Here is a 23,098-nt window from a genome sequence, read left to right as displayed (position 1 = left end):
CCGAACAATATTGTGTAAATGTGGTAATAAAACCAGACTGGAAAAAAAAAGGTTTGGAATTACGGTTGATGGATTACCTAATGCAGACGGCAGTGTTTTGGGGAGGGAAAAAGTCAAGGCAAGCATTGTCGCAACGACGTATACAATAAACTACAACTGTATCTTATTAACACGAGTTGTTGCAGTCGGTATGAAAAGTCTCCCTCGCAATAAGTTGTCTTACAAGTAGGAAATATGACGGTGATGATGAAAACTGGGCGCTTTCCCACAATGTGCACTCACGCAACAAATAAAGTAGAAAAGAAACAATTGTCTGCGGATTCTCTTTATCTCTATCTCTTTCTGTCATCTTCCTTTCCTTCTCGATTTAGGTTCCTTTCCTCCTCCTCTTTCATTTTCTTGTCCTTCTCCTCATCTCGTCTTCTGGCCTCCTCCTCTTCCTCCGCCTTGCACTCCCCTTTAAACGTCCGTCTCTTCATTCTCATTTTTTCCATCTACTCCTCCTCTGTAATCTCTTCTTCCATTTCTTCCTCTTTCCCCTCCTCCTCCTCCTTCTCATATTCTTTTCCTCTTATCTCCTTCCCGTCACATCTCTCTCTCCATGTTGTGATTTGTGTATACATTGCGATGTAATTTATCCACCTAACTTCTGCAAATATCACATGTTTCTGCTGCTGGAAATGGAAAAAATGAATGAATGAATGAATGAATGAATAAATGAATATATGAATGTATGAATGAGTGAATAAATGAATGAATGAATGAGTGAATGAATGATTATATGAATGAATGAATGAATGAATGAATGAATGAATGAATATACCTTCTTTTCTTTCCACATGTCTTAAATCCCGTATCTTATATAAGCATGTCATCTCCGTCCTTTTCCTTCTATCACCGCTAAACCTCTCTCATATTCCCCTCTCTCTCTCTCCCCCTCTCTCTCCACCAAAGACACTTATACTGTCTTTGATCTCCACCCTCCTCTCTCTCTCTCTCCCTCCCTCCCCTCTCTCTCTACCATCTTTCCTCTTCTCTCTCTCTCTCTCTCTTACTCTCATTTCCACTTTGATGTCTTTTCCGTGTATTCCTCATGTTTTCCATTTCTATTTCATCATTTTTCATAATTCCATACACGCAATATCATTGTTTCTACGCGGTTGCCGTTAATTCTGCTTTATCCTTGTTGATCGCGCGGTGATTAAAAGCATTTCCGCGGTCATGCGAGCGAATATTTACAATCCACTATACCAACGTCATTTTGTGAGATTACATGATATCAAGTTAGCCGCACCTCAAGTGGAATGGACGAAACGACATGTGAAAGAAGCAATTTCCATAATTATGTACTTGTGATTATGCTCTTGTGATTGTATGTTAAGTCTACCAGACGTTATTTCCATTAGCACCTTTTATCCACCTTTGAATAAAGGATATATTATGAAGGAAGAATACTTAATGTGACTTTGAATATAAGACAGAGGCAGAAATATTAAAGGCGTGGGCAAAGCGAAATACATAAACATATGGCGAGGTAGATCTATCTCTCTTTATTGTGTTTTGCTTTGTTTAAAAAACAGATCCACACACATTCTGTAGCTACCCTCTTGTTCCTGTATAAATAGCAAATATTTAGTACGAGCAAAGATGGTGGGAAAGTGCTGATATTAACTTGCTTCATCAAAGTCGACCTTCGCAGTGTGCATATGAGCCGCTGCCATGATAACATAATGGTATATATACAGAGAAATGTGGACAATAAGATTGCAGTCATATCCAATATGTCCTCGCGTTATGATCACGTTTTTCTTCTTTTTCTTCTTCAATCTTGAGCTTCCGCAATACCAAAATAATGCGTGGTATATTATTAATCCCGTATTGCCTCGTGATTGACACGGGCTTTACGCGCATCGCCCCGAAAGGAAATGCATCGGGTATAGATTTTGTGTCATGGCCAATGAGGCTATAGCGAGGGATGTGAACAATTTGCGTGTTTCCATCATGAGCTTAAGTATGTCGCTTTGTTTATAGCTATCACATGGCAGTTACAAATTGGGATCCCAAACTTTCTACAGAACAGGGTAATCTCTTTAGACAAACATAATGATATTATGGTGTTATGTTATAATATAAAATTTATTACTTTAAGTATTTCATTATTTCATTATCTGATTATTAATTTGGTCACTTCATTATTCAATTATTTAATGATACGATATAAAGACAAAATCATTATGACTGTATTATTGAAATTTGTGTGATTTGATAATCAAATTCTTTACTCATTTAAGCGTTATGTATATTACCTTGTATTACTTTATATGGGAATAAAATTATTTGAAAAGAATTAAAATCACAATGCATGCATTTTCATGTCATGTTCTTTAAAAGAGAGAGATGAAGTTAACTGAAAGTTAGATGAACGTATAACTTGAACTAAATTGAACTGAGACCAAAGAGATATACATACCACCATATAACCTTCTTGAATTTGGTATATACCTCCGGTGTATGGTTAATACCTTAATGGAATCAGTTAGAGTCCATGTTGGCGTTGGAGGAAGACGTATGCCGGGAAATCAATGTTGACCCTTTAATCATCCGTCGATTGTACCATGTTTACGTCAGAGGAAGCGAGGCGAGCTTGGAGCTCGAATACACGCATTATCATGTGGGATCAATCTAGTAAAATGATGGCTTATCTAATGCATTTTGAGTGTGTGTGTGTGTGTGTGTGTGTGTGTTTGCGTGCGTGTGTGTGTATGTTTGTGTTTGCGTGCGTGCGTGTGTGTGTGGGTGTGTGTGTGTGTATGTGTGTGTGCATGGGGATATCATCGTGATCTATCAATGTCTGTAATTCACCTGTCCGATATCAGGTAAACGCTGACATTTTTTTTTTCTGACTTTTTTTTTTCTTCTCAGCATAACATTTTTGAAATGTCCATATAATTTACATGCAGTCTATATTACTGAATTGCATTATATTCATGAATTTGATTCTATGGTGTTTAATATAATGAAAATGTGAAATTCATGAAATACATGAAACATATATATATATATATATATATATATATATATATATATATATATATTCAAGTGCAAGTGGCCGAGTGCATGTTGCACAACATTGTGAATACCCGAGGATGCGCTGCATTTAATTCCATTAACATCACGACTTGAACCTGTGCATTATTTGTTTTATGAAACCGGTCTATGAACTATGCTACTATAGTGTATACATCAGCTACATAAAACTTTGTATTTCACTGCAATGCTTATGGGGCTGCTCCCCGATTGGTCGTGGAGACGACAGTGTGAATCAAAGCGACTGTATAGTTTGGGTTCGTGGCGCGCGCAGAGGTATAGATGCGCTGCACAGAGCAGTCGGTAACCTTGAATCTTGAGTTATCAATCTCTGTTACAGCTTTTCACAGGAAGCTATACTGTGATGGTGCCATATGATGATTCGCCGTGCAGTCATGCTTTTTCTTCTTTTTTTTTGACACGTTTTGCACTTCCGTGTATTAGCGAGAGAAAAAAAAATATCGAGAGCACAGGTATAGGCCGACTCATTTTAGAGCTTCTGATTGGCTACATACATGTATATGTTCATATATAGAAATAACAACATCAGCAGCAGTCTATACTGTGATAGCATAAGTAAGTATAGGATAAGAATCTGTAGAAATGTCATGAGTACACTATTGTTGAGTATGTAGTCGCCGTCATCGTCGCAAACCTCAACGTTTCCATGGTTTCCTAACTATAAATACGTTATGTAATTCTAAATATTTTGCATGATGGATTATGCAAACCATATATCTTTACTATTTTTTTTTAAAGGACTCCATATGCATTTGCCTTTGTCAGACATTTCCATTTTGCTGCAGTCAGGCATAGTCTAACAGAAAGCACTTTGCGTAAAATATTTTGATTGAGGCCATGACTGTGGAGTATGATGACGTCGTAATAACATCGGTTTTTAATTCGATTGCGGAGTTCCTTCATCCAAATTCGTCCTCCACGTGAAAAGCTCTTTCCTCAGAATACACAAGTTCTATACACAATATACGAGATCGCAACCCCCTCCCTTTTTTATCTTTTTTTTTTTTACTATTTTTCTCCCTCGTCTGTTTAACGACAGGTTGGTTACAATGGTGGCGTCTATGTTTTCACACCGACTGTTGTTGCAGCAAATTGGATTTACGCAACAGAAATTCTCTCGCGGGGAATTTGTCTTTCTTGTCCTTCATACTCCAACCTTTATATTTGTTTAATATTGCATTCCAGATGTAGTGGAAGTCAAATTTCGTTGATTTCTATGCAAACCGTCATACAAAAAGATGAAAATAAACTCGCACTACTATAATCTTATATGCAGTCGTACAGAAAATAAAGAAGTAGGCCTAATACATGCAGACATTATGTGTGTGTGTGAGAGAAAGTTAGCGTACAGTGTACACATCACACACACACACACACACACACACACACACACACACACACACACACACACACACACACACACACACACACACACGCACACACACACACACATACTCACACGCTCCCATGCTCACACACCCATAAGATTATCTTCGTTTTTAGGATAAGTATAATAGTCCAAATATCTAATTCTAAGTAAGAGCGCGTTGACCTTCAACTCCCGCAAGCAACGTTTTAAACAATGTGCAACGCTGTTCATTTTAGGCGCAGTTTTGATAAAAGTGTTTAGCTCAGTGTTATTATGTTATATAAGCGGCATTTTGATGTGAGGTGAGAATGTTTTATTAGCTTCTACATGGACAGTCTTTCCTTTTTACAATTTCCGCATTTAAAATGCATATTGAATACAAACAATGCAAAAAGGAAGTTATTCAATACAATGTTGTTCATTTTAGGCGCTGTTTAGATCTGTTTGTATAGGCATTTGATGAAGAGGTGAAATAAGAATATCTTAAGGTTCTTAAATGGACAATCTTTCCCCTTTACTATTTTTTCTCTTTTTTTTTTTTTTTTTTGAATAGCGTGCTGAACAAGAACTGCGGCGAAAAGACAAAGAGTTATGACATACTGGCGCAGATGATACTTTGAAAGCAAAATGAAACTTTCAAACATCTAAACGTGTATCTTATCTCAACAGAAGCAATGACTAGCAACAGAATACAGAACACACACAATTTTCACCTTGCAAAAGCGTACATACAATATTAGCACGATTCTTCATAAACAGCAATAAATCATTTTACTTGGTTCATTTAACCACCACCAACAGGCAGTGATGTCATCGCTTGCTTTACAGCGCCATGAACATGATTTACATTGGACTTATTGCTTCGTTTTCGTCAGGAGTGTACGTTGTACAGGAAACATCAAACAAACCACAAGAATTGACATCTAGGGGGAGGGGAGGGACAGAGAGAGAAAAAAAAATAGGGAGAGGAAGAGAGGAATGAATAGTAGTATGATGAAAATATTGCCAATAAGGCATGCGTATAAATACCCCGCCCCTTAGGTAATACGCGAAAACTTACTTCCTCAAGCGAAAATTAGCTTTATTTTGTTGTTCGCCTTGATAGTTCTATATTCATACGAGTATACACTTCTCCTCCATTTCCCATTTTAACCGCCCTCTCCCTCTTGCTCTCATTTCCTCTCTCGCATCTGTCTTCCCCTCTCATTCTCTTAATTTGGCACAATTAGGTTAAAAACAAAAATACAAACAAACAAACAAACATCTTCTCATGTCTTTGTGATGAAGCAAGCCAAAATCATTTGCGCTTGCATTGTTGACAAAGGCTGCGAGTATATATATAGCTGGAGCTGGGATTCAAAGAGATTTTGTGACGAATACCCTTCTTTCGTTTCTCATTTTTAGTTAAGGTTGTTTTTCACTTCAATTGATGAATAGAGCTATACAAAATCTCATTAAAATGATAGAAGATTTGCAGGAGAATCCACGGCAAGCTAAAAAAAAAAAAAAAAAATCAGCCTTAAACAAAATAATCTGTGCTGCAAGGGTTCCAATTTTTCTTGAGACCTATTTTGCATACTTCGCTGATGATAATCAAAAGTGATGATCAGAAAATAGGCTTTTTATTATTCGGACAGAGACCAGCTTTATACGTTTCCTTATATTAAAATTGAAGGTGCTGTCCACAGTGCCCCCCCCCCCCTCCTCCCCGTAATTAACCCCATCGATCAATCGTGATAAGTGCGACTATCCTCAATCTAAGCTAGTGCGTATAGCGTAACGGTTTCGCGTGACCCGGATATCATAGAATAACAGATGGCTTTTGTAAGTCACGAAATGGTATACGTGCTTTCTATTTGGCAGACCAAGAAGAGAGACTCATGACACGCCACGTTTGCTCCCACTACTTACCCGATGATTATCAGATAGTTTTGCATTCTTTCTTTCGAAAAAAAAAAAGGAGGAAAATTACTTTGTACGCGACAGTGAATGTCGCTGCTGCGCGCATTAGTTACATCAGTGAACAGAGCTGCCGCCAGTTATGACGTTCGCTCGGTCAGGGAAATGCATGATCTATTTCCCGGCGTCATTGCAACTTTGATACAGAGGATCCCATTTCTTACTTTTAATATACCCAAGTACATCACGTCTACACCAACTTGTGAAAGGAAAAGTTGTACAGTATAGCGTATCAGGGCAATTACCCCCCCCCCCCCCCGGGGGGCAACGATGGTTACATATTGGTTAGTTGTAAGGTTAGAGTAAAGATTAGGGTTAGGGGTTTGGGTTAGGGTAAGGGTTATATAGCTTCAGGATTAAGATTAGGATTATGGCGGGGGAAGGGGTCCGGGGTAATTGCCCAGGGGGTAATTGCCCTAAACCCCAGTATAGTACATTTTCAGGAAATTTTGATGGAGGATATCGGCATAGCAGACCACTGGTCTTATGCTGAGTGTTTATGGCGCTTCATATTTTGAGGGAGGCGCTCAGCACGAGAAGAGGCACTCATTCTTGACTGACTAAGTTTGAGGGGAGGCAGCTTCCCCTGAAATCTCTAACTAGTGAGGGCCCGGGGAGGCGCATATTCTTAAAATTTTAGGAATGCCGGCCCGGTGCGGGCTTGCAGCTCTTGGGGCGCTTTCCACTGCAAAACCGGACGAAGGCGTTTCGCTGTGGCGAGGTTCAGTGTGTGTGTATGTGTGTGTACTGGAGAAGTGTCAGCTAATAGGCTGGAAGTTTTCCTCATAGGCACTTGCTAAGGAGTGGAGTATACTACAGGTGATGGTTTGGTTAGAGGAACACAGGTGAAAATAATAATTCCCTCTGCCAAGAAGATTTTTTTCTTTTTTTTTTTACCGGCGTTTGATAATATTGTTCGTCTTTCTGTTCGACAAGTTACAAACGGATTCTTCATGAAATTATCACGAGAGATCCGTCTCCATGGTAACAGACTGCCGATGATGAGTTTTTGGTGGTGATCCGAATCATAACCTATACCCAAGATATATACACTCAGCAACAACAACAAAAAAAGAAAGAAAGTAAACACTTTTTTGGCTCATTCCTTTGTATTATATAACATAAGAAAGATGATTTAATTGGCTATCAAATTGATAAGTCAATAAAAAGGGAAACTTTACGCATGAGTGAACACTCTTGTTTTTTTCTTCCAAGGCACAAAAACAAAAATTGCAAAAACGAACAAGTTGTCATTCATGCGTAAATGCTCTTCCGTGAAATAATAAGAACAAAAGACAAATTTAACATGAAAAAAAAACATGAATTCAGTTACACAAAATATACCTATGATCTCTATGTTATCTTTGAAGCCCAAAATATCAATAAAAGCTTTATAATGGGCATTTGCAAATGAAAGACAATATGTCAAATTTTGCAGTTTTCACTTTTGTGCCTTGAAGAACAAAAAAGAATGTGTTCACTCATGCATAAAGTTTCGTTTATATTGACCTGCTAGAGTGATAGCCAATTAAATTACCTTTAATATGGTATGTAGTATACATTGATTTTCATCAAAATGAAAATCATGAACTCGAAAAGTGACTACTTTCTTTTTTCTTTTTGCTGAGTGTGCATATATATATATATATATATATATATATATATATATATATATATACTTTTTTTTTTTAGTGCGTGCACAGATCTACGGTATAAGTGATCATATACCGCTTTAATGGCGGAGATTTGCGATCTCTCATGTGGGTACTTCTTGTTTATGATGCAAAAGCACCTTGGAGCAACATTGTGGAATTACTTTCCATGCAACGGAGATATCACAATTCCTATTGCTAACATTTTTCTCATCGTCATTATCACCAATATTTTGTTATTGCAATCATCGTCTCATATCATAATTATGCATTCTGTTAAACTTCATGAACAAAGCAGCACCAAGTGTTTTACGTAATGACAGCGTATGACGAGTAAGAGAAAGTGTAACATTGCTATGTACAACACATGCACTTCACGAAGATAGTAGGACGTTATGGCTAAATGCATGGCATTGAAAATGACAATGTATGTTACTGACGTATTAACACATTTTGACTTCACGTATGATACTAGTAGTTATGACAGTAGCGCAAAAAGTCACTGACGTTTCGTTCTTTGTCCTCTTGTGTCTGAAACATTGCAGGACAAAACGACGGGAGGGCGAAAAGAAGCAGACGGGAGACCGCGCGCTGAGCAACATGCGTCGGCGCGCGTACGACTCGTTTCTCGTGACCTCGGGCGCCAAGGAGCACGACCTCCTGTCCAAGGACGAGCTCAAGTTCCTCCAGGCGGCCGAGATCGGCGACTTCCCGACAGTCAAGGCCATGCTGGAGAACGAGGAAAAGGCAGCCAAGCTCCTCAGGTGTACGGATTACAAGGATCGCACTGCTTTGGAGGTAGGCTCACAGGTCCGAATTCACGAAGGTGGTACAAATGAAACCATGGTTTAAACCATGGACAAAAACCATGGAGCGCCAAGTGTCGCACAGAATATATCGTTACGAAATTGGTCATTTCGTCAACAAAATGACTGTTTCGTCCACGAAATTATCATTTCGCGGACGAAATGTTCATTTAGTTACAAAATTGTGTCATTTCATAACAAAATAATCATTTCATCGACGAAATGACTGATTTCGTAACGAAATATTCCATGCGAAACTTGGCGCTCCGTGGTTTTTGTCCATGGTTTAAACCATGGTTTCATTTGTACCACCTTCGTGAATTCGGGCCACAGTGGACATTCTTTAATAAGCCATTTCAGGGGGGTTAGGCATTTCATGAAGCGTTTTGTCAGATATTTTTTTTTCTGTCAAGCTGTTATAAGCTACTGAAATCCTTGCATACTGATTGGCAGAGAGAAAATTCGTCCGTCAACTTTGTCGGACAAAACGCTTCATAAAATGCTTCCTGAGTTCCACTCTGCTCATGAGCAGAAAAAAAAAAGACAATTCGTACCAACAGACATGTTGGTTTTAAATTCACTGGGATAAACATCTGTGATGGAATGATTATTCATGTAATCCTTATAAATGATGTTTGCCAGCACATCCACATGACGGCAAAAGTGGTCTTGGGCAATCTAAAGAGATTATTAATATATTCAATGCAAAATAATGAAATGGATGCTTCCCCAAATGTGAATTGACGGATTATTCTGTTGCGTAAAGCTTATGCATTATGGCCCGCTGAAAACGAGTGAAGTGCCCCTAACCGAATGAAAAAAAAGGATAGGTCATTCCAACGTTCCCATGAACTAACTCCGAACTGGCTTATCAGGACACGCACCTTTCCTCTCGTATCATTATGTAGTTTTTATACAAGGATCCTCACGTTGTTGGTAGAGCCAATAAAAAAAAAAACCGAGACCGAGTGCGAAGCTTGCCTCCCGCTGGTCGCTTGACTCGCGAGACTGTCCCCTCCTTGCTTCTGTTCCAATTACTATCAACTACGAGAGGACCTTTACATACCCTGTAACCAGGCAACGATCGGATGAATTATAGACTCACAAATTGCCGCAAAGCCCTACTCAACCGAAGTTAGAAGAAAATGCTTTGATAGACAACAGGTGTCTAATAAATCCACATCAAAGGAAATATTTGAGACAAGAAGAGAGATAGAGAGAACCGGGGTCCCCACCCCAACAAAACAGGAAAAAAAAAGGTTAAAGGAAATGGGAAAATAGATGAAGAGTATAAAGACGACAATTATGAACAGAAAGATACAATGAAGTATAAAGGGGAGAGGAGAACAAGAGGAAGTAGAAGTAGAAGTTCAAAAGAAGTCGAAGAAGAAAATGAAACACGAAGAACACAGTTGAATACCTGAATGTATAAAAAAAAAAAAACGACTCAAGTCCCTTATAGACAATGTGGAATAAATAGAAATCACAAGATAGTTTCCTAATATTGTTGGGGTTTTGTTGTTGTTGTTGTTGGTTGTTTTGTTTTGTTTTTGTTTGTTTTTGTTGTTTTTTTTTTGGGGGGGGGAGGGGTAGTGGAATGTTATTTATACAACTTTCGGTGTAAAGCACTCATTCTGACTCATTATCTATCTTCATTATCTTTGCATGACGTCATAAAGGGTCCCCATAGGCGATAACCAAATTTGGACTTGGGTAGTTCTTATATTCAGGTATTTCATTAGACGTGTGGAAAAAAAAAGTTCTTCCAACGAGGTTGTGAAGAATGACTGGAATCATTATGATTTACAATGATGATGCGAGTTTTCCTCCCCCACCCCATCCCCGGCCCCATCCCAATTATATACACCTTGCTTCGTCGGCCTCAGGTCTCCACGGAGAACGAGCACCTCGAGATCGTTGAGCTCCTCGTCCAGAGAGGTGGTCGAAAGCTCGAAATCCAGTGCATTCACGAGTCCCTCATGCTGGCCATCAGCAAGGGCTACCTGAGGATCACGCAGGCGCTCCTCAACCACCCCGTCCACCAGCGGAGCAAGGACAAGTTTCGGCTCGGCAGCCTCACGAACTACTACCAGCGAAAGAACAACTCCAAATTTGACCAGGTATTAGACGACATTCTGTACACTGTTTCATTTCGTGCGAGTTTGTTTGTTGTTTTGTTTTGTTTTGTTTTGTTTTTTGTTGCAGTAGACAGAAGAGTAGGCTCAGGCGGAGATCAGTTCACGTTGTGTCATGAAAACGTAGTATTTTTTTGCTTTATGATAAGGAAAATGCTTAATGAATTATTGTGTCCTAATTTTTTTTTTTACATTCTACAGCTAAATACAAACACTTTTCAGTTTTATTCTACATATTTATGCGAATTAACGGCACATCAAAATGATAAAAAGCGTTCATGATATTAACCCTACTGCATCATTATGGCTAAGTATTTCTTTTCTTCGTCAAATAATGTCATAATAACGTCGTACTTTCATGGAAATCAAATTCTATTCTCATTTCGAGAGATATGTTGAACACTTGTCGAACGATAAACTCAACTGAATTGGATTAATTGTCATCATAACTTTACAACAGCACGAAGAGCGACGTAGAACACAGAATATGCTGCCATCTATATCAACATGATATCGTAACCCTTCGTTATATCCAAAATTCATTATAACCGAACAAATAAAAAATGAAAAACATATAGCGGATAATGTTGCGGCCTGAATTGTTATTTTGTTGTAACCGGAACTTCGTTAAAACCGTGTTGCTATAATGGTAGTGCACTGTAAAGAAACAATACGCTTTGTAACTCATGGAATCAATCAAAATAATTTAGAGGCTGGACTGAAATTTAGAATCGATCTCTGACAGGACGTGACGCCATTGATGCTGGCGGCGCACTGCAACGAGATTGATATCATTCGACTGCTGCTCAACCGGGGAGACTCGATCAAAAAGCCCCACAACTCGCTGTGCCAGTGCACGTATTGCAGCAACAAGAAACAGTTCGATCCGCTGAAGCACTCACTGGCCGGGTTCAACACCTACCGCGCCCTGGCGAGCCCGGCGTACATCGCCCTCACGAGCCCCGACCCGATCCTCTCGGCCTTTCTCCTCAGCCAGGAGCTGGCCTCCAATGCAAGAATCGAAAAGGAGTTCAAGGTAATATTTGACAGAAACTTGACTGATCGAGAATTCTTTTGATTAGTCTATTGTCTGCTTTGTGCAAAAATAAAAAAGAAATAATTATAACAATGATGAAAATGATAATGATAGTAGTAGTGGTAGTTTTTATTAGTAGTAGTAATAATGATAGTAATGATAGTAATAGTAATAATAATAACAATAATGAATTTAAAAAATAGTCCGATGTTTTGTTTCTGCATTTTACAACTAATGTTATTGTTGTTATTTTTATAAGCCGATAAAATCATTAAATTATGGTACATGGATCCACGAAAATTTGATTTACAGTTATGATTACCATATTGTGTGTGTTTGATTTGATATTCAGCATACAATATTTGTCTGTGGAAAGATGCTTGACACGACTTGTTCCTTTAATCGTGTTCCTAGGCCTATATCTTTTCTTCTTTAAAATGACTCCAATGTTGTGGGATGGATTTTCAGCCCAAGTTGAGAAATGGCATTTTGTGATATTAGAAACGGCACGTTGAAGAAAAAAAAAAATCTAGCGTCGTTGAATGATGAGATCATAGCAATCTAATGAAGATATGAACACATGATAGTAGTTTGTCTTCACCTTCTTCTCCTCTTCTCTTCTCTTCTCTTCTCTTTCCTCCTCTGCCATTCCCCTCCTTTTCTCTCTCTCTCTCCACGTTTATATCCCCTGTCCCTCCTTTTCTTTCTGTATCCCTTTATGACGTCAGAACGAATACCGAGATCTCGCGAAGCAGTGCAAGGAGTTCGCCTCGGACTTGCTCGACATGTGCCAGAATTCCGAAGAAGTCCGGACGATTCTCAACCAGGGGGCCACGTCCATGGAAGAATCTGAACACGAGAGGGCGACAAGCTGGCTGAAAACGGACCCCAAGGAAGAAAGTCGCGTGCCTTCGCTTGCCCGACTGAAGTTAGCAATAAAACTGAGACAGAAACAGGTATATTTGCCCTCATGTTTATTTTTCTGTGACGTATTCTCATGGTCAGGTACACGTCACCTCCGGTACCTGGTGTGAAAAATAGACAGTTCCCGTATACGCACGTGCGGAGCTTGAGCGTGAATTCAGGGTATGAATCTAATGTGGTGATACAGGCGACACGATGCGCTGTTCACGAACTTAGACTGTCGGCGTTCAGAATCCTCGCGAGCTGCCATGCTTTTCCGAAATTTGTCAATATTTTTTTGTGGTTATCAGAAATGCTAACAAAGACCATACTGGTATCTGACGACTTCGTATAATTATAAAGCCAATTACGGAAGAAAAGTAAATAATTTCGTCTCAGAAGTACGCCGATCGTTCGACTGTATAGGATTACTTGCTCTCAAGCCGTCGAAGTCCGTGATCCCGTGTCACATTACCCGAATAAGGATCAATGTACTCCCATGCGAAACAACTTCACCATGAAACTACGTCATTCTAAAACTTCTAACAACAACAGTAGCAAGTATTCATGTAATATACTCAGAACAGACGAAGTTAGAAAGTATGTTTGCTAGGAAAGATCGTCCTTTCCTCCCCCCCCCCTTGCCTACTTTCTCTATATTTTGCCCTATGATTATTATATTTTGCCCGATTATATATTATATATGATATATATACATATCCAACATGCACAGTAATACACCCCCTCTCTCTCTCTCTTCTTACGTCAGTTTGTGGCGCATGCTCACTGCCAGCACGAACTGGCCACCATGTGGTACCGTAACTTCCCCAGCTGGCGGCTCATGGGGCTCATGAAGAAGGTGTCTGCTAGCATCAGCATTGTCCTAGGTCTACCATTCTTCACCCTCGCCTACTACCTGGCGCCCCACAGCAAGGTAGGCCTACACAATTAAGGGATCTTCACCCCAAACATATATCAAATGTATGATATATAATATATAACATATAATATATAATATACAATATATAATACATTGTATATAATATATAATACAAAATATATAATAGAAACCGTAATATATATATATATGTATATATATATATATATATATATATAATTATATGTGTGTGTGTGTGTGTGTGTGTGTGTGTGCACTGACTGCAGGAGTCGACAGTAATTATCAGTAAAGTTTGCGGGAAATTAAATGGTCCCTTTAAAAAAATGTGACTTGTTTAAAGTTTTGGTGCCGTCATCGCAGCATGCACATAGGAAGACTGAAAAAAAAAGTCTTCCTTTGTCATGTTTGTCAATTATTGTTTGTTGAAGCTGCAGACATAACGATATCGCTATAATCTAGACGAAACACATCGATAGGCTTGTTCATTAACAGAAATACACCTCTATCTGAGTCATCAATGAGGTGGTTTGGAGTACGTTCCATGTGTAACAGCGTTCTAGTGAATGAGTAGAAGGCGATGTGTGACGTCAAGCCATTTTCCATTTTATTTTTCCGTCAAGTGTGGCGCCTTCGTGAGCAGCCCCCTGGTCAAGTTCATACTCCATTCCGCCTCGTACTTCATCTTCCTCCTCATCATCTTCATCGAGTCCCTCTACGCCCAGTCCTACAACAACTCCGACCCGAAGGAGATGGAGCGGAGATTGACGTCGGCCCTGCGCGATCGCGGCAACACCTCCTGTCTCCTCGAAGTCTTCCCCAAACTCGTGAAGGATCCCGACTACGACCTCAAGATCCGCTTCAACTCGCTCACGCCGCTGGAAATCCTCATCATCATATTCCTCATGGGTATGAGCTTGGCATGGTATTCATGTCCCTGTGTCGTGTAATTCATTCCTACTCCCTATTAAAGTAAAGATTCTTGAGCTTCCGTTATAGATTTTGATATATTATGTTGTATTTATGTGACTTATTTCATACCAAAACACCACAGCATTTTTGTATTCGTCACTTCTCAAGTTTTGCCTGAAACTTCGGTTTTGTATACTAGAATATAAGTTCATCGCTGTTCATCAAGGTTCCCGTTGCTTTCGTTCTAAAACGTTGTCAGTAAACAGAACATCACCATAATGGAGTTCAGCAAACAGTAACAAAGAAATGCGTAATTTTGATGATGATAATGATGATGATGATTACGATGATGATGATGATTAATCTCTGTTAATGTGATGAGAGCTTTGTGGCAGAGGAAAAGAAAGGTGAACCAACCAACCGGAAGATGAAGGCTAAGATTGCAAAACTGACGTTTTGGGGGATAGCACAGCATCTTGATCAGATTTGGGAAAATAAACAAGTTACACCTACATGTTAAAGGAGAGATGCCGTGATATCTTACAAGCCAAAAGTAATCAAATCTTAAAATGATAATAGCGTTTGGCATGTTTTTTTCTTTTTATGCGCAAAGTTATTGTCGCATTTTACATACGTCAACTTGATTTGCTCTGTGGTGCAGGTTTCCTGTGGGGCGAGATAAAGCAACTGTGGGCCGAGGGCCTATGGGTGTACCTGTCTTCTGTGTGGAATTGGATAGACATCGCCATGTTGAACTTCTACCTCGCCTCGTGTACGCTCAACATCTACAGCATCATTCGGGCCCAGATGGCCATCGACTTCTTCGAGAACAACCTGAACGCCACCTGCGAGTACGCGTCGGGTCACATTAAGGTCGCCAAGAGCCACTTCTACTACTTGCAGAGAGGTACTGCTTGTTTCAACATCCCCAAATTGGAGGAAGGGACTGTATACGAGTAATGGTTGAAATCTAACAGTAAAGTTAAGGACTGGATCTTTCATTGTCGTCATCGACGGGGAAGAAATAGTAAAATATAATGATATAGTCTTGATAGTCTCTGGTCATATGCTGACAGTGGTACTAGTATATTGTTGTTTTATCAATTGTAGTAGAAGTTAAATTAACTGAAAGTAGTAAGTAGTAACCATAGGAGTGATCGTAGTTGTGGCAGAAGTAGTAGCCGTAGTACATGTAGTACATTGTATCACAATCATAATTTCCGTAACTATTAAATGTTATTCATATTGTTATTAGTAGGACCGTTATCCTTATTGGTTGTATAGTAGAATTAACAGTAGTGGTAGATCTAGTAGTAGCAGTTACTGTAGTCGTAAGAATAGTAGCAGTAGTATTAGTAGTAGCAGCAACATTATTGTTGTTATTGTTATTGTTGTTGTTGTTGTCGAGGCAATAGTAACAGTAGTAGTTGTTGTTTCATAACGCTATTTTGCACTTCGTGTAGCTAATGTAACTTTACCCCTCACTCCTTCCCCGCCCCACCCACCTCCATCACAAAGAACGAGAAATGTGGCAGAACAATGATCCCGTCTTCGTGTCGGAGGCCCTCTACGCCATGGCCAACGTGCTGAGTTTCTCCCGTCTCTCCTACATCCTACCCGTCAGTGAGTTCCTCGGCCCGCTCCAGATCTCGCTGGGCCGGATGCTGGGAGACATCCTCCGCTTTGCCGTCGTCTTCTTCGTCGTCTTCCTTGCCTTCTTCTGCTCCCTCTTCAACCTCTACTACTCCTACGAGGACTCCAAATTCGGCGAGTGAGTATAATTATGAGAAGTCGATGGTCAGTCAGACAGGCCTACTTAGTAGACTTGCCATCTCTCTCTTTGGCTATTCTTCAATAATTATCTATTTATCTGTCTATTTTTCAATATATATATATATATATATGTATATATATATATATATAATACCCAAGCTCCGAATTTCGACACTGTTATGTAAAGTAGTATATATATATATATATATACACACACACACACACACACACATATATATATATATACACACACACACACACACACACATATATATATATATATATATATATATATATACTACTTTACATAACAGTGTCAAAATTCGGAGCTTGGGTATTTGTTCCAAATTCAATGTGTCACTCCCGCAACCAGGTATAGCCAGTTGGTAATGACGCTGCCCGGAAAACAATAGATAACCTGTCATGTTTGAATTCTGGTGGTTCCTTTTTTCCGACCTGTTTGTTAAAATGTAGATCAGCAGAAAACTCATGCCACATGTTCTCTGTTCTTCGTCCTATCTGGGTTAGCTTTGGTACAGCGTTTCTCACGCTCTTCTGGGCGCTCTTCGGTCTTGGCAACCCGCTCGACCCCCGGTTAAACGGGACCACGCTGGCCATTTCCGTGGACGAGTTCGGCAACGGGAGGGGAGGCTTCCTTATCACCGAGTCGTTCGGGACGATCCTGTATATGACCTACTATGTCGTCATGGGCCTGGTCATGCTCAACATGCTCATTGCTATGATGAGCAACTCGTTCCAAGAAATTAACGTGAGTGCGACTGTGCGGACATCATTTGCTTTTTTAAAGAAAAACTTCACTCAATAATCAAGTTGAATAATGAACCGGGCATGATTAAATCAAATCGAACACTTCACAGAATACAGCACTTATGTTGGACGAAGAATGAAGCTATGGAATTTAGTAGTATAAAGTGTATCACTTGTCTTCACGAAATACTGATTCTATAAGCCATAATCTCACACGTAACCTTTACTTGACGTGTATTGTGACATGATGACGTCATTTCCATCAGTACGATATCATACAAATATTGTCCTTTTAGAGCTGTAATAATTAGTAGCACTTGACATCCCCGATGGAGTTACATTTTCTCCAAGAGATCATAATTGTCTCGAGGAGAAAATATAACTCCCAACGGACCGTCAAGTATACATAACAACGAAACTAATGGACAATGTAATAGTTGTTATGTCATTATGGTCTACAAGGGTTAAAGTACACATTTTATTCTAGTCCCATCGGTAGCCAGCCACATTCTTGAACTATTTTACTTGGTGTGACGTCACTGCTCACAGTTCGACGATTTCGATCCTCGCTGCATTAGTCATGTGAGTGCATTATGACCAATCACCGATCAGTATTTATGTAGACCATTGAATATCATCATGTGTGTACAGCCACATGCAATATTATTGTCTAATAGTGTAATAACGTCATGGCTCTTGGGCTTATGTCTTAACGTCTGCTGTGCAGAGCGAGCAAGATGTGGAGTGGAAGTTTGCGCGCGCCCAGCTCTGGATGTCGTATTTCGACCAGGGCGCCACCATACCAGTTCCGTTCAACATCATCCCGTCGCCGAAATCCTTCACGCATTTCTACAAGTGGGTCGCCGCGCGAATCCTCGAGTACAAGAACGGCCGATCCAGCGGGGAGAGCACACAGGTGCCGCTTGGAGAGAGGGTGAGTCTAATAGTGCATGACGTGTTCATGCATGTTTGAATGTTTGTTGGTTAATGTTAAAGGGAAGGTAAACCCAAAGAGCAATGTGGATTGAGTGAAAGCAGCAACATTAGTAGAAGACATCAGTGAAAGTTTGAGGAAAATCGGACAATCGATGCAAAAGTTATGAATTTTTAAAGTTTTGGTGTTGGAAACGCTGGATGAGGAGACTACTAAAGGATATGACGTATGAGTGGACAACAATACAAAGAATATATAAAGGAAATTCAACAAAAATTCACTTTTCTAGAATTATGAAAGAGCAATGGACCAACCGCTTTCAGAAAGCAGGGGGAATAATTGCTACCCTTAACATATGTCAATATCAAGTTGATGGAATTTGTAATTTTCATGAAAAATTGATTTTTGTAGTATTTTCTTTATATTTTCTTGGTATTGTTGTCCACTCATACGTCATAACCTCTGGTAGTCTCCTCATCCAGCGGTTCAAACACCAAAACTTTAAAAATTCATAACTTTTGCATCGATTGTTCGATTTTCCTCAAACTTTCACTGATGTGTTCTACTAATGTTGCTGCTTTCACTCAATCCACATTGCTCTTGGGGTTTATCTTCCCTTTAAGTTTCGCAGCACACTATACGACTTTCGGTCGCAAGACTAAGCGACTTTGGATCTGAAATAAACAAGCGTTTATATTCAGAGGCTGTTGTGATTTATAATTCGGATCCAAAGTCTGTCAGTCATGCGACCGAAAGTCGTAAGTGTGCGGCGGGATTTATTCGATTCAGTATCAAATTTGATACAAAAATAGCTTAGAAAACGAAATGTTCTACTTACTTTCTGCATGCATGTCATTAATTGAAAATGCTTTATGCGCCAAAATTATAACTATTGATGAAAAAGTGTTATTCAGTATTTGATTTTTATTATAATTTTGATCAGAGTACATTCCAGTTCTGATCAAATTTAATTCCTTCCTTCTTTTTTTTTTCTTTTTTTTTTTGGTGGGGGGGGGGGTCATTGGGAAGCAGCCTACCTAAAATATTAATGTTTCTTTTTTTCTTACGGCAACAACTGATACAACATTAATTTTGTTTAGATGAGTGTAATAATCATCTCACCAATTTTTATTTCACCTTTTTTCACAGCGGAACGGAGTCTTTAACATCCTCAATCGACTTGAACTAAGGAGAGAGGAGAGCACGCACGAAGTGAGTGACGCATGCGCGAGACACCAAGCACTAAATAATACTCATCGACGAGGACGCTTTGTATCATTACCCATGTACAGTAACGATGATAGAAACATAATCATAACTTTTCGCGGTATTATATGAGGTATATTACGCCACGTTCAATCATGTAGATTGCAGGTGAAATATGTATTACGAAAGAAAGAACAGAAAGGGGGAGAAAAATCAAAGACATGGGAAAGTATAGGTTTGTACATATAAACGTATCCGTTCTATGCAAGACAAACGTATATCAGGGGGGCATTTCATGAAGCGATTTGTCCGACAACTTGTCGGACAAATTTGCTCTCAGCCAATCAAATGCAAGGATTTCAGTAGCTTTTAACATTTTATCAGACGAAATATCTGACAAAATGCTTCATGAAATGCCCCCCTGAAAAACCTTCAGAGGGACTAGCATTAATAAGATTTAACTTGATATTTCATTACCATGTTTACTGAATAAGATAAAGTTGGCTCCTTCAGGCATAGAGTAACATGTACATTGTAAGGTGTTGCTGTGTGTCCATTAACTCTGCAGACGACTTTGCAATAACTCTAATGCTTTCTCTTGACTGTGTCTGTAACACTTTAATTGCATTAATAAAGATAACTATGAAGGCATTGATGACACTATTGGTGATCTGCATAATTGCATCAGATTCTGTTGTTGTTTTTTTTTTCTTTCTACAGAGCATAATGAAGGGAATTATTAAGCGGTACCTTTTCAAACTCCAACGTGAGAAGGATAGCGACGAGGTTAACGAAGGTAAGAGGATTTCATTTACAAGGCATGTTCAACACAATCGTGTCACACATTCAATGTTACAGTGCCATTATTATTACTTTTTTTTTTATTAACGGCAAAGAATAACCACAGCAGTAGCAACAACTCCATAATAACATGACGTCCCTGAATTGTGTCCATTAGCATGATTAGATATGTCATAGGATTCCTGGCATGTATTTGTTTTTTTGTAATGATCTGTAATTTGTATATTGTTTATATTTTGCCAAATAAATGAAATGAAATGAAATGAAATGAAATGAAATGAAATAAAATGAAATGAAATGAAATGAAATGAAATGAAATGAAATGAAATGAAATGAAATGAAATGAAATGAAATGAAATAAAACGAAACGAAACTAATTGGCTCAGCTTCGGCTTATGGCTCTCTTTATAGTTCCTAAGCAAGTTGGGTGTTATTGTCAGTGCTTACAATAGCATGAGGGCCTTGAACAAAAAAAAAAAAGACTATGTATATCACTCGTTCTTACCATAGTTTGTGTAATTTATTTCAGGTGAGCTGGACGAAATCAAGAACGACATTTCCAGCCTGCGTTTCGAGCTCATGGAGCAGCTGAAAACTCCCCGGACGCCGTTCGTCCCGCACGCTCCCGCGAGCGCCCCGGCATTCACCTTTTCATTCCCGAGCGGGCATCCCGGGAAACCACCGAAGACATTCACCGATCCAAACGTGGAAATTAGCGCCCTCAAACGACAAATCTCTGAGCTGAGCACGTGCATAGAAACTCTGACCAAGGCGGTGCTGTCGAAACCGACGACGGAAGGCACTGCCGGCACTGGCGACGTCGAAAGGACGGATGTGATGCTTGGTTGCGAAACGAGAACGTCTCAAAATGATGATGATACCCATTTGGAATACGATCTGGTGAATAGAACAGCTGCAACGGGGAGAACGTTAGACATGGACGATATTGTGGTGACCTATAACTCCGACGCTAAATTGAACAGAGAGGTGACCTCAGGTACTCCAGGTCACCGCAGGAACCGATACGAAGCGGACTACGGCAGGGATTCTTTACGGAGAGCGTACGGCACGTGTGATGACGTCAGCACGATCGAGCAAGACAGTGGGTACATTCACAGGACAATGTCTGGTAGTCGACCCGGTGATCACAACCCCGAACACAGGCGATGGTCGATGTCGACGGCCACAAATAATAGCAGGAGTGGCACCACGGCAGATCTTGCGAAGCACGGCGTTTCGCGGACTTTGAGTCGTGGCAGCATCCACGTCGGCTTCGATCTCGAGACGCGGCACGACCCCGTGCTCAGCGTGCTCGAGGAAGCAAACGGACTGCGGAGGGAATTCGAGCCCCAGACTTCGCGCCCGAGCGCCACCGCGAGAACGCCCGTCGGCACAGCGGGTCTCGACAGACGCGACTTCGATGGGCACGGGGACGACGCTTGTAGCCCAGGGAGAGGAGTGCGCAACAAGAGAATGAGATGTGACGTTGAGGACGACATTCCGTCGGCGTCAGCAGCAGCACATTATAACATTGCGTTTTCCCTTGACGCGTGAAACTTTCGTCATAACATACAACACACGTATGTCTTCTGGCAAAGTGGCCTTTCCGCAAAATGGCGAGAAAAATTGACAACATTAAACTAAGGCGACCCGGAGTGAACAGTGCGCGTGATGCGTGGTCTCCGTTCAGACGCCCAGTGCGATTGTCGAATAGCTGGCCGTAACCTGAATAATACCGCCGAATACAGCAATCCTTGGATATAATAATAATATTAAGACGTAAGACTTGTGTAGCAGCTATATTAAGAGAGTGAAGCAATAATTCGGCACATGGTTATAGATACACAATATTACATTTGATTTGATATAATACAAGAGACCTTATGAAGTCACGTTGTGCTTCTTTAAAAAAAAAGAAGAAAAGATAAGAAAAGATGTATAAACTTCAGCAGCTGGTGTGATAATTTTCCGAATTTATTACAGCGGACTACCTAGGCAGTGTGGCTTACGGACAAGGCTTCTGAACCCCAAATCAGAGGACGAATTCAGTCCTGACTATTGACTATAGTCCAGTGCTTACGTCCTTGGACAAGATGTTTTACCCAACAATGTCCCTCTCGATAGAGATGCAAAAGTTGGTACCTGGCAGCGCAAATGTAATAATAATTGCAGGGTCTTCTGGTAGAGCAGTGGTAACACTGAAGAAGCTACTCTGCACAAACAAAGACCATAATCATGTAAAATGTATGCCCGATTGTACAGATCTATTGTGTTATTGCCTTCTAACGTTTACCATGTCCTGAACGTTAAGTGGAGGAGGTATTTTTTATCAGTTGAATTTTTCACCTTCTGAATATTTATAAAGCATGAGAAAGACAACGCAATGAAAAAAAAATGCGAGTAGATTGTTGTTGTTTTAGTAACCACTTCTTTTTTCAGTTTCACTCTGTTTGTTTGTTTGCTTGCTTTTCTGTCAAATCGTTTTTTGTTCGCCACTTCTTGCGGCCGCTGCCTTGAATTTCATTCGTAGATTTCCTCGCTGTATGACGACATATCTTTGGGTTGCCAATACCGGACGGGTCTGTCCCTTGCTGACTAATTGAATATCTCTCATTTATCCCGATGTGAATTTCCAGTCGTTCTCGTCATATACTTCTGGTGAGGTCAATTCGTCTCATCATCCACTCTTCATCCCATCTCATTCTCCCTCCTCTCTCTTCTTGTATCTTTCCATTACTCTTCTTCCTCTCCCCTCCTTTCCTTCTATTTCGCTATCTCTCATTGTTAGACCGATAAATCTGCCTCTTGTTCGGTGGCATCTTGTGAACTGTTCGGTTGGAA

General features: G+C 40.0%; 1 protein-coding gene across 1 annotated transcript; it reads left to right on the top strand.

Annotated features, from left to right (window-relative positions):
* The first annotated feature begins 8,688 nt into the window (after nucleotides 1-8,688).
* LOC140239782 (short transient receptor potential channel 7-like) lies at nucleotides 8,689-21,811 on the top strand. The gene is made up of 13 exons (XM_072319602.1): nucleotides 8,689-8,886; nucleotides 10,781-11,014; nucleotides 11,775-12,065; nucleotides 12,794-13,021; nucleotides 13,738-13,902; nucleotides 14,487-14,772; nucleotides 15,437-15,682; nucleotides 16,294-16,546; nucleotides 17,077-17,317; nucleotides 18,044-18,250; nucleotides 19,400-19,462; nucleotides 20,177-20,252; nucleotides 20,787-21,811. The coding sequence occupies exons 1-13, from the start codon at nucleotides 8,689-8,691 to the stop codon at nucleotides 21,809-21,811; spliced, it is 3,513 nt and encodes a 1,170-aa protein (XP_072175703.1).
* Nucleotides 21,812-23,098: the final 1,287 nt, after the last annotated feature.

The sequence above is a fragment of the Diadema setosum genome, chromosome 16, assembly GCF_964275005.1.
Source record: "Diadema setosum chromosome 16, eeDiaSeto1, whole genome shotgun sequence".
Classification (NCBI taxonomy): domain Eukaryota; kingdom Metazoa; phylum Echinodermata; class Echinoidea; order Diadematoida; family Diadematidae; genus Diadema; species Diadema setosum.
This window is presented reverse-complemented; position numbering and strand designations above follow the sequence as displayed.

Coding starts and splice junctions, on each gene's coding strand:
- LOC140239782 (XM_072319602.1), top strand. CDS start 8,689: ATGCGTCGGCGCGCGTACGACTCGTTTCTCGTGACCTCGGGCGCCAAG. Junction 8,887..10,780: donor AGGATCGCACTGCTTTGGAG/GTAGGCTCACAG, acceptor CGTCGGCCTCAG/GTCTCCACGGAGAACGAGCA. Junction 18,251..19,399: donor AGGTGCCGCTTGGAGAGAGG/GTGAGTCTAATA, acceptor CTTTTTTCACAG/CGGAACGGAGTCTTTAACAT.